This window comes from Apis laboriosa, unplaced genomic scaffold, assembly GCF_014066325.1.
Source record: "Apis laboriosa isolate Shangri-la unplaced genomic scaffold, ASM1406632v1 scaffold158_cov153, whole genome shotgun sequence".
In the NCBI taxonomy this organism is placed as follows: domain Eukaryota; kingdom Metazoa; phylum Arthropoda; class Insecta; order Hymenoptera; family Apidae; genus Apis; species Apis laboriosa.
The window spans coordinates 891,810-909,862 of record NW_025222082.1 but is presented as its reverse complement, the minus strand read 5'-3'; the positions used below and the strand labels follow the sequence as shown (position 1 = coordinate 909,862).

General features: G+C 36.6%; 1 protein-coding gene across 1 annotated transcript in view; it reads left to right on the top strand.

The window, feature by feature from the left end:
* The window catches only part of LOC122710829 (polypeptide N-acetylgalactosaminyltransferase 2), a 187,491-nt gene that overhangs the window by 131,289 nt on the left and 38,149 nt on the right, over positions 1-18,053 (top strand). The window contains exons 2-3 of the mRNA XM_043928976.1: positions 14,910-15,079; positions 15,944-16,063. Of these exons, the coding sequence (XP_043784911.1) occupies positions 14,910-15,079; positions 15,944-16,063 (290 nt within the window). The remainder of the gene's footprint in view (positions 1-14,909; positions 15,080-15,943; positions 16,064-18,053) is intronic.

Below are 18,053 nucleotides of genomic sequence, written 5' to 3'. Positions count from 1 at the left end.
GGTTAAAAATCCATTTTTTATGGGAGACTTCTCTCGACGAATTTATCCTTAAAAAAAAAAAAAAAAGTTTCGTTACACGAACACTTCAAGAATGAGAATAAATTTATTATTTATTAACGGGTGATGTCCCGTGTAACGGCGAACAGCTGCGAGCCCAACCGCGATTCGCGAAATTTATGAACGCTTTATGTCCTCGTAAAACGAACGGGACGAAATTGTAAATTGAGAAAAAACCATTCTGGCCGCCGGTATATGCGTACAGCGTTACGTGTATCCGCCAGGCAGCACGGTGGAAAAAAGTGCACGGCTCCATGGAAATTTCAGGAGGGACCTCGTGAAATTTCATGGGGAAATATCGCCTTCGTCGGAGATATCGCGATACCGATATCTATTTTCACGTTCTTTTTCCATTAATTAAAAACCGACGCGAGTCTCGATTTAAAAGCGAAATAAAAATATGGGAATTTTTTTTTTCTTTTTTTTTTTTTTTTGCCTTCCTCAAATTCACTTTTACTTCGTCGCTTTCATCGTTTTTTTTTTCTTTTTCGTTTTTTGCACATCGATTTCGTTTAACGAAAGGACGGTCTTTGATTTACTTCATCAATTTATTTTCAACGGTTATAAAATGCAGATAATTGTTGAATTAGAATCGTTATACTAATTAATTAGATTCAAGTATATTATATTTCGTATCGTTTAGAAACGTTTTTGCGTGTTGTAAAATATGAAATTGAAATGCGTGAGACGAAAATGGTGTTTCTGCTGTAAAAGGTCTTTAAATTATTCGCATATATATTTAAATATTCAACCGAATACGCGCTTTATATAAGCATTTGATTTTGTACAAATTACTGAACTCTTGTTTTTAGTTGATCTCATTAAAACCTCGAGAATTCCATATTATTTTAACTCCTTTTCTTTTTAAAGAGATTTCTTGTGAAAAAGATACAATATATTATTAAATTCAAACATATTAAAAATAATTATTAATTAATACGAATGCATGAAAGGAATTTTGCCTAAAACGGATCTTTTACAACTTCAACTCCTTCGAAAATAACTTCTTCTCTGAATCCTGACTCTAAAATATATTCCTCCACATTTTTCCCATCAAAAAGTCCGCAATCATAGATCATATTCCGACATATACTGAACATCTGACATCTGGAAACGTTCAAAAATCAGAAGATCGTTCCTCGACTGTATTATACATCTCATCGATTCAACACTTCTCCTTCCTTCCTCTGAAACAATCCAAGGGCGAGGAATTAAAAGGAAGAAAGTATCGAAGGTCCATTGAAATCAATCTAAGCATCGCTTATCTTGATCAGTTATCTCATTACCGGAAACGACGCCATTAAAATTGCAAGCCTTTCTTGCGAGATGACGCGCAACACTGGTTATTATTTCCGATAATCCGACAGTCCCATTAATTCGAGATCAGACGAATCCTTTCTCGAAAACCTCGGAAGAATTTCGAACGGGAGTTTCCTTCCACAAAATGATTTATTTTCATATTCAATGTTAATCTTTCTTGCCGAATATTTTGACGTATGTTTCACTTTTGTTTTTACGATCCACGTTAATTAAGATCCAAGTTCCGGATAAAACAAGGGTCAACTTTCCGACGTACAATAACGCGCAACATTATCGCAGAAACAACGATTAAAGGGCAGAATGCGGGGGAATATTAAATTCCAGTTTCAAAGAAAATTCTGTCTCGAGGGTTTCAAAGCAGGTTACAAGCTTCTCTATTGTGCTCCGCCGTTTCGCAGACATGTTTATTGTCTACAATTTTGTCCAGCGACATCTACGTCGTAATGCCATCGCCATCAACCTCTCGAATCGTTTCGCCATTTCCAAAGATTGCTGCGCAAATATTCTTCTTTGTAGAGTTCTTACGACCTCCCATCGATAATTGTTGCAAAATCTTACCCCGATATAAATTGTGCTTAAAATTTTCTGCTATTTCGAAATGTTTTTCGACAATGGATTCGATATCTTCACAAAAATGCAATTCTTCTCGAATGTGTTCAAAATAATGAACATACAATGAAGGTGGATGAACGTTTCAAATAATATTTGCGATTTGAATAAAGAATCGAAAAAGAAGAAACATATCTTTCAAGGCTAGCTTATCCACAGATAATACAATTTATGTACACTTTAAATTCTGAGGAAAAAATTGTCTTTTCAAAAAAAAAAGAAACGATCAAGATATCTGAAACTTGCTCCATCAAAAGAATAATTTTCCCTGCATCTCGAAAAACTTCTCCTCCAATAAGATTCCAACTTGGTGGCCATGACTGGCGCAAAAAGGACACTGGAACGTGTAAGAAGCGGGTATCGAGGAAGGGGCCGACAGTAAATTTACATTAGGAGCAAACAGCGGGGACACAGGAAAGCTCTCTCCTCTCGATTCCAGGCCGGCGTATTGACTTACATCGCGATCCATCCTCGAGCGCGTCATAGATCCCCGACCGGACGATTCTTCACTGCGAGACGTCCAAGTTTCTTAACGTTTCCATCGCGAATTCGCGGTTGGAACAGAAGTCCAGAGTAGCAGAGATCTAGGTGCTCGTTCAGGCGTGGCCAGGAAACGAGCTACGCGAGTCGAAAGGGTGCGATTTTGATCCGACTTTGAGTACTCGAAATCGACTTGGTAAGTCTAGCGGTTCAAACAATCTTGAGTACGAATATAATATAATTCTTTGGATGATTAGATTCAATTTTTAACTCTAAATAGAAAGACACTGATGGAACACTTTTTATAAAATTGTAAAAATCAAAATACGTGGAAAAAGAGAACTTGATAATGGACGATCGAAAACTGTCGATTAAGACAGTATCTATCAAGTTACGACCAATTTAATTCTTCCGTTTCCAGAACGAATCGAGACAACCGAGGAGGAATCACGATAGTGATAATACCATAAAATCCATTATCTTCCCCCTCTATTATATTTCAATAATGCTTCCGTTTCCACCAAAGCTAAAATACTATTTCGCAAAAATTACGATACACGCGTATATAACAATAATAACGGTGTATCGGTAATCAATATATATTGAATCATCCGATAATAATTCGCTTTATCGAGCGTCCTGGCCGAAGGAAATCGGATTAATCGGTTTGATCGATCTAAAAAAAAAAAAAAAAAAAGAAAGAAAGAAAAAAAGGGAACAAAAACTCTTCTCCTCTCCTGAATTTTTGAAAACGGAAAACAATCGAGTGGAATCGTTGGAGGGACATGGCATCGCCATCGCCGGGGCCGGATACGCAGTTTTTCAAACGAAAATTGGTTCGGTGTCGCGCGCGCGAACCGGTCGATCCTTTTCCTTTTCTTTTTCTCCTCGTGAGAGAGAAATGGCGGTGTTTTTGCGGGCGCACAGGTGCGACGCGTTTTAATAAAGTCGCCCCCGTTTAATTGTCAACTTTTTTTTATCGAGCTCGCGTCTCGCATTTGGCAAGGGTTGGCCCCGCGCCAGGGGCGATTCCGCGGCGCGCCAACGCTCGAGGAGAAATTTGAACGAGGAATCGATGAGGAAACTTCGATCCGGCATAATCTTCTCGAAGATTCCATTAACTCCTTCGGGACGGACAAGTCGCACAATGAACCCCGACCCTCCCCTCCCCTCTTTGCAACCGAGTTATATCCAATATATCGACACGCGAGATATTCTTTTTTTTTTTTCTTTCTCTCTTTCTCTCTTCCTAAAAGGATCTTGGGGAGGAAGGATGAGGGATAAGTTTGCCGAGCGGATAAGCTTGTCAAGAAAGTAATTAACTAATGTTCGTGTATATACCCTTCGAGAACAGAGCCGGAAGAGAAGGTTGAAAAAGAAAGCTGGAGAAGGGAGGAGAAGTTTGAGAATCAATTTTAATGGAAAGGAGTTGGAGCGAGAAGTTCCAGGAGAGGAATTGCGTTCGAAAAAAAAGAAAAAAGAAAAGAAATCTTCGCCTCGATCGGGAAAAATTCGTTCCCCAGGCCACTTTGACCGAGTCTCTCTTTGACTTTTGCCCGAGATAAAAAAGGACAACGTAACGAAACCAACGTAACGAGCGGAACGAAGTGGTGACTTATGGAAATTATCGAAGCGACGAAACTATAATTCGTTCGTTCTCCAAAAATCTTTTTCGACGAAACCGAAAATCGAATCGAACTTCTCTCTTCCTTGTGCGTGTGACGAACAAGTTAAACAAGGTATTTGAAAAGTTGGAAAAAAACCTTGGTCTTCCTAACTCTTGTCAAAGTTAAAGGGAATCATTTGAGGGATGGAAGGGGGAAGAAGAGGGGACGATATCCTCTAGCAACCTGTGCTGTGGACAGCGAGCCAAACACACCAACTCTTCTATCCTTTATTTACAATCCGTATCGCGGATGGGTTGGTGGCCATCTTCGACAGATTTCTTCGTTCGTACGGGTACAAAGGGAAGTAGTAGCAGTCGGTAGCATCTGACATGTCTGGAAAAGCCGTTCCCCGGAACGGTTCTTTCACTTCTGCCCGCGACGTCCGATTTCAACGGCAGCGATACGTCCCGGAACTCGAGAGGATCGCCAAGATCCACCACCAAGGTCTGGAAATCGAAGGATCGAACCGGGGCACGGTCTATTGTTGCCGGTTAATTAAGGGAATTGATGAAAGATTAAGGGGTTCCCCATCCCCGCTGCTCTCTTCGTCCTTGTCCTCTACTTGCTCGTCATTCGACGTAGGTACATCTCCTTCCAAGATAGGGGGAGGAAGTAAAGTGCTTGAATTCGATCGATGATTCGCATTGTAGTTCGAATATGGAACTTCTCTTCCTCTTTCTTTCCGGATATCTTCTTGTCCGTAATATGTACACTCTCGTTCATAAAATAATACTTGCTAATTTTACGTATAAATCCATCGATTTGTTAATAGTTAACGGTACTTATTTTTTTTTAATTTCTTCTAAAATTGCGTAGCGGACTGTTCATTTTATTGCACAGAAAAAAAAGAAGTTTAAATATTATAATATTTGTTCATCCATATGCTGAAATTGTGCCGTTAAATATCCATCGATTTATGAAGTGGAGTGTACGTGGAAGATTGACTCACTGAGGGGTAAGAGCCATCGAGACAGTTCGGTGATCTTCTCTGCAGGGTAATAATTTCATCGTCTTATCGACTCGCGTGCAGATTCTCTCGTCTTGGGATAATTAATTGCGTCTATACTGGTATTTTATCATTTGTCCATTCCTGATTTTCGTATCTTTTCCCCTCTGTTTTTCTGATGCTGGTTAATTGAGCGAAAGGGATTAATCTCGTTCAACCCGTTGAAACGGATTCCATCAAATTTATATTCTTTCTTCTCTTCTTCTGGCGGACGAATCACGAGGAAGGCGTGACTTTCACCCTATGCCCGTTACGTAAGTATCGATCTTTCACCCTCGAGCTCTGTTATCCATCTAACGAAGGAGCTGGCTCGCGTTCGACGTGTACAATAAGTTTACGAGAAACTCCGTTTATAATTGAAATTAAACGAACCGAATCTTTTCACCGACATCACTCTATATCAAAAATTACCAGCACACTGTTCTAAATTGACTCAGTTAAATCTAATGGAAAACTTAAGGTGATCGTTAAGCACTTTAACCGTTTATGACAGATACCAATTACTATGTTTCTAATGTTCTCGTTCATCTTCTATAGCAGATCTCTGTCCTATTCTCGAGTATAATACACGTTGAAGACGTAATGCAGTGCCCTTCAACAGATTAGAATGGTGGATAAATCCTAAAATAATTTTTCCAATACCACATTTATTTATATTTATTTCCTCACGTTATATAAATAAGTCACAACAAACGAATCCAAGCGATCTTTCAAATACAAATTTTTCCAAACTCCATCGATTTGATCACGAATCGTACTGAAACGCAACCAGCCACTTTCATTCCAACGGTTCATACAGTTCACTGCTACGTTACCTTGGCCATAAACTGCACAAGTGGACAAATCAACCGCGCCAAGGATGCATTTCCGGAAGCTTGAAAGCTACGTGCCCTAAGTGGATTACCGGTCGAGGTATTAAATTACCCAAAGGGCGATTCCGGTCCGACATGAAATCGTCCGAAACCGCAATTGCCAACGCGCCACCCATTACAATCTTGCGTACACGAGAAGAAAAGGATCGTCCGATTTGGTCCCACGGATCAGCCGGAATTACGCCTTCGCGATTAATCCTCCTCGAAACGACGACGGAAACGTGGCCCCCGTTTAATTAACCGGCGGGCCAAACTGTTCCCCGCCATTACAAACGTAATGTGTAATTTCATTCGTTTCCGGATTTTACATCCGCACGGATTGTTTCAGGGTTAGTAATCGCGAGGATCACGAAACTGTACCATTAATTTTCGTCGCGTTTCGTAATTCGTATATATATATATATATATAGGGAGGACGCGTTAATTACGTCGGCAGAATGTAATAAACGTTTTCGCTTCGCCCTCGGTTATTCCACCGTGTGTAATTTCACGGTTAATTGGAGCTATGGACGTTGATTGCTCGCACTACTTCGCGAGCTGGAAATCACGACGATACGTTTTCGGGTGGATACTATCTGGGCTGATTTCGTGGACGGTACAATAAGATGTATTTGTATTCGATTTGATTGAAAGGAAAAGAAATTGTTTGTACATGTAATATGATGTAATAAGTCTGAGATTAAGATTAGATCAGGTTCAGGTCGAATAGATTTTTTTTTCGAGACGAGACACGAGAAATTTGAGCAAATATTATTTTCTTTCATTTCAATGAAATACTCGTTTCGAATCGGTGTTAAAATATATATTTCTTTATTCAAATAATATCTTCCTTTCTATTTATCTATTTCAAAAAATCTCTTCTTCCCAACCCTTCTGCTATTCGATACAATGAAATTGAAAATAACTCTCGATCGAGATCGTAGGAAGAAATATTTGGATCGGTATCGATGTATATTGCGATATATGCGAAACAAAAGTCCATATTTATACAGCAATTTTTCTTCTTCCTCATTTTTCCTAGATTGAATTATTCTTCGATTTGAAATCATTCGAGGATAGAATGATATTCAAAGGATCAAAACGGTCCATTTATCACGGAGAAAATTATTACCATGGATAAATCGAAAGAGATTTATTCGAGATATAAGTCTTTCGTCGAAATTCCTGATTCTTCTTGCGCTCTTCGTCGCGCAAATTTTTCGGGATAAATTTTACGTCGGTTTTTTAAAAATTCTTTTACTCTTTGCTTCCGTTATACACAATGCTTATAGATCAAGAATATTCGTGTACTTTTCGATTTTCTTCCCCTTCGAATTATTAGAGCAATAAGAATTTAAATCATTCGAACGAAACATTTGTACTTTTCATTTTTCGGAATGTTTCATTCATTTCTAAATCTAAATCCAGTGAATTCTGTTTAACACGTGGCGTGGGATAAGCGTCACATGGCGACGAATCGATCAGAAAACATAACAACTATTTAGGTAAATAAACAAGCGTAGAAAGCAAATAAACAAACGGTTTGTGCCATCAGGAATATGAGCAGTTCCCGTGTGAATATTCGTAATAAAACGAGAAAATTAAATCCTTCGTGTATACGAAATATATATGCAAATTTTATTTGATACATTCCATATTCAATTGGATGGAAAAAATTGTTGTCCACAATCCGAAAGAAATTCGGATACAATACGATACATCGAAATCATTGCGAAGAAAAACCAAAGTGGAATATGTATTTGCATTATTTATAATTACAAGAAAGAATATTGTATTGAACGTGGAATATCACGTACGAGCAAATTTCAATTCGATAGATCATCAGTTTCAAAGATTAATCACAAGACAGCATATACGTTTCACTATAAATTAACCAACGCAAATAATAGACGAGCAAAGAAAACAATTTTACATACAAGTTAAATCCACCCGTAGCAGGAGATTGGTTTCAGACCATTTTCCACAGGCGGAATCCTTCTCGGGCAGATTTAATCCACGAGGGACGAATTTAAGCGTCCAAGTGTCAGCTGTCTACTTTGTCCAGAGGCTATATCCGGCCAAATCTGCGGCGTGTAGTTTCTATATGCAAATCTACTCATAACTCACGAGAAACGTATCGGACGTAGCAACCCTCTTGCCCTTTTCTCTTCCTTGCCTCGATCCTTGTCTCTTCTCGAAATGTAAATCGTCGAAGAAGAACCGGCGCACGGTTTAGGAAAAACAAACGTTGGAATGCGCCTCTTCAGGCTATCGTTAAGATTCGAACAAGCATCCTGGATTTCCTTTCATGGATCTAAAGAATGGTGTCTAGTTTCTTCTTTCTTCGATTTCAACTAGAAAGAAAGGGAGAAAGAATATTATTGCGAATAAATATTAGATTGTACGTATTCTCTTCCTTCTTCTTCTTCTAATTTTAACGTTTCATCTAGAATCTACATTGTGCTGTCATCCTTTAAATTCATATCACACTGCTAAATTTCGACAACTAAAGCACGCCATTGTTAACTTTGTCCGAAGAATGTATCACTAACTTGGCGAACAAAAGTATTCCTCCACGACTTTCATCCTCCATTTTCATTCTTCCCGTCTACATTTACACACTGCCTTTTAAAACTATGATTTCTCTTCGTTAATCTGTTTCCCCGGAATATTTATAGTTGAAAAGTTGCTCCTCTTCTTTGTTAAAGTTTGTCTAATTATGTTTCGTAAGTGGCGCACGGTTTGTAAATTCGATATTAAGTTTGCACGCGTCATTTGGATAACCGTACAACCCCGGGGGTTAAATTGTCCCGATAGTTTCGATAATACGACCGTCCTAACGACCCGATAGTTGTAATAGTCTGTTGATTGACTTGATGCACCGATAATCCCAATTGTCTCGTGACCTCGATCGGCTGATAACTACGGTCCAGCCCGATAGTCTGGCTAATTTCAAGTTTAACAATCTGACAACCTTGACAGTTTCGGTAATATCACGCATTCGATGATCTAATAATTACGATCAATCATTCATTTTAACCCTCTGATCGTTTCGATTGCCATCCACGTTACGTCTATTTTATTGCACAAATGAGATTTATAATTATGATTGATTTATTTGCACGAGGTATCTTTTGAAAAGTACAATCAAATTTTTGAAATAACTTTTATGAAATTCACTACTTTAAAAAAAATCTGTCGGAATAATCTTGAATCTTTTCGACAATGATCCAAAATTCTTTATTAATGATCTATAAACGAAAAACAAATTATTAGTATTCATCTTTTTAAAGTTCCAGATGAAATATTTATACTTATACTTATAATGAAATATTTATACTTATAAAAGTTCAAGACAGAATTAAAAAAAAAAAAACATTATTATTAATTCCACACGTCAATCTCGTACAAATCTCGTTTTCATTATTGCACTTTATTAATTGTCGAAGAAAAGAAGTCGTATCGTTGTTTCACAGCCCTCGAACGTCATCTCGAACTGAAATTCAGAATGATGAGAGAGGATGAGGTCGCGTTTGGATAGGCAGACAATCAGGGATCGTATTAGCGAGGACACACAATGTACGTGACGATTACGGTTCTCCTCGGTGACATAGCGCTTCTAGTTGACGAATGACAGCGTCATCATAATTTACTGGAGAGGGGAGGGGAGGAGAAATGTATTCTCGGGCTGCAATATCGAAACAGGCCAATATCGTTAACTCTAATTCGCTTACGTTTGCGCGTGCATTGTCAAGCGGCAACAACGAGATTAATAATGCAATCCTCGTCGATTATAATCACGTGCCACGCCAATATTGGCCCGCTCGATTTTGGCTCACCACGGTGAAATCGAGGGATAACTATTGCAAGACCGATTCGTTCCCCTGAGAGTTCCATTAATCTTGATCCTGATTTCTTTCTCTTTTTTTCCTTTTTTTTTTTTCTTTTTTTATACATCTTTCTTATCGTGAAACAAAGTTACGAAAGGAGAAGTTACAACTTCTGGGTGGATGTGCGTGAAAGTGAAGGTGAAATGATTGATCGACTTGGTATCGATGTGAAATTATGATTGAATATTTCGTTCAATTTTCAACAGATGATGCTTCTTCGAATATTTTGTTTGAATATCAATCTTGCGTGCATCTTCGAACTGTTGTGTATCTTTTTTTCAGTATCGTGGAATCGTGTCTCTGCTCTGTTGTTGTTGAAGTAAGATGTGTTTTTATTATTATTTTGGCTAAAAGTATGTTCAATAAGAAAGAAATGTATATATTTTTTCTATTTTGTATTTTGATGCGTCGTATCGTTGGATTTTTCAATCTTGAGTCAATTCTTCCGTAAAAAATATAACGACGAATTATTTAGTAATTTAAGTCAGTTTGATTTATTATGATATATGCGATAGATATGATTTATGCGATAGAAAATAACTTTTTTCTTTTATTACTTTCTTTTTCTCATTCGTTTTCTTTTTTTTTTTTTTATGTCTAATATTCAATAAAATAATTTGGCAGAAAATTGAAATCGCAAAATTATTATTAAGACTATACTGAACAATAGTTGATTGGCAATGATTTCGATGAATTTTACGTTAATTCACAATTATCGCAATGAGAAAGGTGTCGGTTTGTTGAACGTCATTAATCCACGAAAAAAGAAAACATAACAACATCAAATTGATTTATCTTCGAGGTAAATAATGATAATTTAATCCGAGAGAAAACAATGTGAAATTGTTAATAATTTACGGTTAGAATATAAAATATTTTCGTGTCACTTTGTCACTCGTTCAGAGATTAATTTAATAGAGTGACATGTTGATATGATTAAATTAATTCATGAAATTTTTGTGCATTATGGATGCATTCTCCGATTATTAGAATCTGTATTATATCCCAATATACAATAGTAATAGTATTACGGTGCTCTAATAATTTATTAACAGAAAATCGATTTTGTTATTATTCAAAGTGCCCTGTTTAACTTGATTAAATATCTCACTTATTGTTGACGATAAAATAAAATGTCGCAGCAATACATTACTCGATTGAAAAGGGGCTAAAATATAAAAGGAGGAATCTATAAAATCCTCTTTGATTAATCAACATAATTAAATTCGAACGAAATCGATTGAATAAAGATCCAATTTACTTCGAGGAAAAGTTTTAAATCGGCTTAAAGCCTTCAACATGCCATTAATAAAATCGTTATAAACAATATTTTATCAGAAATAAACGTATCTACGGCATAATTTAATCTTTAAACTCAATTAAACCCTATTAAAATTAGAAAAAATTTAAACCGCTATAACTTTCAAGATAATGATTTCTTATCAATGAACGAAAAATTATTAGAAGCGTGGAACCTTCCCCTTCAAAACGCTTTTTCATTTATCCCGATACGACTTCCGGTTCCCGAGATATCATCGTGTAAAGAGAAAGGTAATTTTTGATCCTTTATTATCTCCATCTTTGTCGTTTACTCGGACCTCTCATTCGCGCCTCGTCTCACTGACCTATCTCAAACTCCAGACAAGCGGCAGACGTAATTCCTAGAAATAGTACGCATTTCCAGGGAAAGAATATAGGTCGCGAGCCATTCATAATTTTTGCGCTGTCTTAATCGCTATAAACTTTAAACCTTTATATCTCGGCAACCAATCGAGATATCGCGATGAATCAAAAACCAACTTCAATAACGTAGTTTCCTTTATCTTCTGAATGGGTTTTCATGACAATATTAATAATTCTTTCTCACGTTTTTTTTTTTCTTTTTTTTTTTTTAACAAAAAGTCAAACTTTCATTCGTATCCGATTTGTTCATCACCGTATAAATGAAGAGTTAAATTTATTCAATTTCATGCTTTTATATTTTATTTCATAATAGAAGAAAGAGTAGGAATACGAAATATCCTTTTTGTTTTGGGGATTATCAGAATAATTATAAATAAATAATATAAAAGAACGCAACTGAATTGAAAAACACAATCAATTCCAACAGGATGTGTAAAATATGATAGCTTTCATTCTGTCGCGCGATTCGCCAAAATGATTTGCGAGAGAGAACAAAGAAATATCAGCTATTTGGACCGATTTGTACGTGGTTCCTGTGATGTTGGCGACGCTTTTTTTTATCCACGCTTCCGTTTTCGCGCACACAATCTTCCGGCTAGAGCCACCACGGTCATTGTTCAAGTTTATCGCGATAAGCCCGCGTCGCTGCATTTCCGGGAGGTTCGCGTAATCGTTGCACGCGCAATGAATTTTATGACGGATACGTGTGGCGAATTTGTCAACCGAAAAGAGATAATGCGACGGGACCACGATCGTGTTGCGAAATACTCGATGTAACGTCGCCAAACGGTCGATCGATGCGTGGAAATATATTTTTATGGAAATTTTATGGACAACGAAGAAGAAAAAAGGAGAGGAATCTCGAATTTCCTGAATATGCATTACCATTTCGCATGGAAAGAAAGTTTTTATCGTTCGATTTGTTTGAAGGAACAGATGCTGTAATGGAGAAATTATCATGAGGGTTCTCCTCAATTATTTTACAATTACTTCAATATTAAGAATTATCACTAACTAAATTATATTATTTAAGTCGATCCTACATTATTAAACAATACTTGTAAAAATTTAAAAATTAAAAGAATTCGTGAAATGAATTCACTTCCAAAATTCACACGTCTCCATACATATATGTATTTGACGACCAAGAGTAGCATAAAGATTTTTCCATATCATACCGATTTCTTATTACTGTTAAATATTATAACAGATTTACGATGAAACTCGAGAGTTCATCGAGTTTCATTTCGACGAACCGAACGTCACGTGGTCCACGAGGGAACCGGATGCAACAGCTTGCCGCGCTGTGGCTAGCCGACTGTACTTCCGGTTTAATGCACCCTCTGACCCGTAAATTAATATTTCATCGTGGTTACATTTTGTCGCATTTCTCTCTCCCTCTTTCCAACCTCCCTATCCACTCTTTCTCTCTTTCTCGCGTTCAGCTTTCACGGTTCGTTTTCCATCGACTGCTCGACTCGCCCCTTTTGTTCTCGTCCGAGTCATTTACTTTCCTTTCCGCATCTTTGACCGTGAAGCCACGCCATTTACGCCACCTACGCAGAGAATCTATCGTTATTTACAGTTCACTTTTGCGTGTGCCCTTTTATTCCAAAGATCGATAATTTCATTATTTCAACCCGATAATGTATATCGTGTCATAGCTCGATACGAAGTTCCACGAATCCATCGGAATTTTACTTTTAATTTTCTTCGCCACCATAAATTGAAAACTTAATCCTCGATGCGAGGATTTCGTTAGATTTATGAATAATAAATTTCGATTCTCTTTCTCTGTTCTTATCTTTTAACAAATAAAAGATAATCCTACGTTGGATATACAAATTACAGTTTCAAGCTTCCTATTTTCGCATGATCTAAGATATCCGAGAAAACGTTACACCTAAGAATTATATTTTCGAAAATCGATTAGATTGATAATAAGAAAAAAAAAATAGAACGAATATAATTTTCAAACCAGAATAAACGATATCCCAACTTCCAACAAGATTATACTATTGAAGAGAAGCGATAGTAGAAAAAAAGTTATTGGACTCTCCGATCCTCAGGGCGACATTTAACAATGTACTGGCCTATTAATCTCGAAAGGGTTAATTCCTCCGTTGTCTGGCGGAATCAACGATCACGGCAGAAGCATCGTTCAAAGTCTACGTGTGTATCAATGGTCGATCGGCACACCTGCACACGGTGAGTCAAGCCGCTGACGCGCATCCATACCAGGCAAACACAGACAGGTCGAGATCCGGGATGGAAGCCGATGAGCAAAATTCGATGACCTATATACCGGGGATGCACAATGCATGTCCTCCGGGCACAAAGGGCATACGGAGAGATGGCCAAGTGCCTCGCGACTCTCCATATCGATTCAAAATCAATACGGCGTATCTCGATGATGTGTCAACACAAAGGGACACGAAGCCATCCCCTGGCCATCCTTACAATTGCTTCTTGTATCGAAGCCAACTAAACGCCGCGAAGACCGACCGATTCTTGCATCGATCCCATTCTTGCCTTTGAAAACTCTGGCCGTTCGAGGATGTCGCCCAGCTGCGACTGGCTATCGCGAGTTTGCCAATCGAATATCTCGAAGTGTCGCCCGATACCGTCGGGGAACTCTCTCGACGTTATTCAACTTTCAGCCACATGCCTTGCATTCTTGGATTATATTTTAGCGGATCGTTGATTAATTTCTGGGATGGTTGGTTTTAATGGTGATGGTTTTATTGGCTGCAAGGAGTTGTTTAGTAGAATGGAGAATTAAAAAGATAATGTTGATTATTTCGAGGAACGAATAATTTCGAAAGAATTTTTTATGAAATTGTTGGATGTTTGAGTATGACGAAATTAACAACATTCTTTTCTTTTTCTTTTTTATATTGTTAAATATGAAATATATTGTTAAAAATGAATATAAGTTTGTTGTGTTTTTATTAAAATTATCATTATCATCGGAGTATAGATTGCCGTGTTATAATTTAAATGGTAACTTGTTGGAGTATCAGAATGAATGGTGATACTTTTCATCGAGTAGTAAAAATCGATCGACTTCAATGGAATAAACGAGTATGCATTCATTGCTCAGTAAGAAGTTTTACGTGTAAAAACAAGGCAGATGATGTCACACTTACGAAATTATTCTTGATTATAATCGAGAGGAATTTTTCTTTTTTAGATATTTTCTTTTATCAATCTTGTGATTTCTATCAAGTTGATTCTTTATCGACACGATGTTTGCTCGCAGCGTGAAATATTTATACGAGACAAACAGATTTCGACTTGGTAAACTTGATAGAACGTCTTCAAGAAGATTTTTGTTTGCTTACAGAACGAAAACAGAGCCTTGCGACTGAAGGAGCCTGCATCATTGGCTCTCTCCGCCGGAAACTCCGGCAACTACGTGGACCCAGATGGCACCGCCATCGTGATGTCATCCGAGCTGCTACCTGCACCCACCCCGGATCCAAGGGTGACGTGGAACTACTTCGATGAGCAAGGGTAAAATCGACTGATCGTTCTGATCATTATTCCATATTTTTGTCTTTCTTATTTCGAAAAATGTTCACTTGTCTGGCGTTTGCTATAGTTTCTTTCTCCTATTCCTCGATGCCAATCTCGAAACACGTGGTTTTCACATAAATTAATGGATGGACATCATTTTATTCTTAGACTGATGATTTTCGAATCGAAAATTTATATTACAAATTTATTTTTTTGCTTTTTCTTCCATCTATCACGTTTCATAACAAAAATCCAATTTCCTATCACAATATATATTCTTCTTCCAATATAAATTGTCGGTGAAAAAAAACATTCGTTCTCAACCAATTCAAACAATCAGCGTCACAAATCAAGATCATGAGTTCATTTTAAAAATCGATCGATATATCTCTGGCAGAAAAATTGTATTAATCCTTTGACAAACATCGTGAAGATTTACAAATATTTCGTCATCAATCACATTCGAAAGCATTCGATGAGGGTTGATTGTAATTTTAATTAAATTTAAATGAATATTTATATACCGTAATGCAAAATGTATTCAATTTCATCATCGGATAAATAAGTCTCGTTGATTCTAATTCATGATGCGATGCCATAGAAAGTATTTGGAAAGTGATTTCGAGTGTAATCTTGATTGCAAGCCGCAAGAATTGAATACTGATTGGCCGTATGCATTGTTAAACATCCGAAAAACCATCGCGAGATAAATGCAGCTGCTGTAGAAGAAATGCAGAACTTGATATCCCTTCTGTGCATATTAATTGTTTCATTCGCTTGTCAGATGTTTCTTTCCTATTTTCGCTGTTGATAAATGAGATTTGTATATTCGTCAATAAAATCACAAATACATATTTTCAGATATGTTTCGAGGGGAGGATTACGAGCCGGGGAGGATCCATATGCTAGGAACAAATTTAACCAGGAAGCATCCGACGGGCTTCCCAGCAATCGCGATATTCCTGATACACGCAGTGCGATGTGAGTAAATTATTCTTTTGTAATATTAATATTTTTAATTTTACGAATTAATCTTTCATATATTACGTTAAAAAAACATATCCTTTGGTTTTTGAAAACTTTCGTTCAACGCGAATCAGAACAATCTGAATGGAAATATTCGGACACACAAATCATTTGTCCCTAAAATAAAAGAAATAATCCTTAAAGGAGAAGTTCGTTTAAAATGAAATACGAACAAGTCCATTTCGATATCACGACGATCTTCAAGTCGATGAACTGACACGGGGAGAACGTCAATGTTCGCAGAAAGCAAACCCGAGAAAATTTTACGGTGAATATCCGAACGAGTGTGTGGATCGCAAATCGGAGATATGCAATTGATGGATTCGAGGCGAATGATGAGAGAAATAACAAAAGGTCCAACGAGAAGAATTAAGAAAAGACAACATTTGCTCTGCCGATCGATCAACCCTTTCATACACTATTATCGCACTCTTCACGAGCAATTAAACAAGAATTATCCGTCCCAGGTGATTGCAAAAATTGCGGCTCATCATTGGGAGCATATGGACATGCCCATGAAACGATTCTATATTCGAGAGGCGAATAGTCAACGAAAACGTCATTCGAGAACAGTCTCTAAGAGGAAATAACAGGTTTACCTGTGAATTTTTGTTAATTCTATGATATACGAAGAGGAATTGACAATTATTCGCAATTTATTTATGAAAGCAATAATCAAAAATAGACGAAGGATGATGATAGTTATGGAGAAAAATAAATAATATCTTCGAGTGATGGATTATTAGGATTGTTGTTTTGATAAAAAAAAAATTATATTTCGAATAACTTTTTGTTTGAATTAATTTTTGCCCAAATAAATGGAAAAATAATTCGATATGAAAACAGCTCGGTGGTAAGATTATCTCTTTAGTTCATTTGATCAAATTAACTTTCACGTTGGCTATATTAAATTTATTACATTTTGAATCACTTCTGCCTTTAAAATTGCTTTCGATTCAAACAATTTGAGAAAAATATCCGTATTGTGGTAAATCTACCAATTGTAGCAAACAACGAGAGAATGATAAAATATAATAGGATTATTGTAAATTTTTAAAGTAAAATATTATTTTATTCGAGAAACAAATAACGAAATAATCCAGAAAAAAATCATTTCCTTCAAATATTCTGAAACATTTCAAATATCTAGCCAAACATGATATTATTTTAATGATCATTTTTCAAATATTTAACTTCAATAATAATCGATAATATTCTTTATTATTTATACTTGATTTCTTTAGTGAAATCTAATTTCACAAATAATTGCGAATAATTGTTATCTCACCCTTGTACATCCAACAGTTTCTCGTTCTCGAATAATTCACATTTGTTTCTCTCTTTTCCTTTTTCGCGCAGATTGTCCTAAACACGCATCAACTATCGATATACCAAAAAATTCGTGTCTGTATGACGTATTGACGATTGGTACACGTGAAAAATTTATTTGATCGTCGTAATGTTCACATTTGAAAGAATACTCGTTTATTGGAAGAAGAAAATTGCAACGAGCTACAGAAGATACATCGGATGGAGGACGAATATTTCTCCAGTATATTTAATCTTTCGATTGTATCGTCCAATATTTTATATCTCTCTTGACGTTTTGTCGTATCTCCCGAGTCATGTGTTGTGAATTATGTATCGTATATATATAAACGAAATCTTCATACAACCTGCGTTATCATTCGTTTCGTTTTTTCAGTTTCGTGGAAAAATAGGTCTTGATTATCGCGATTCTCGATTAAATACGACCATTTCTGATCTATCCACGAAAATGCATGAATTAAAGATGAGATAATCGTCAAAAGATGAGATGAGAAACGTCTCTCGTTTTAACTCGAGAAACATTCAAATTTTCTATTTTTAAAATTCGTATCCTTTCTATTTCCTCTTCTCGATTCTGAATCAAAGTTGCAAAAAATTCTTTGATTTTGTTAATGTT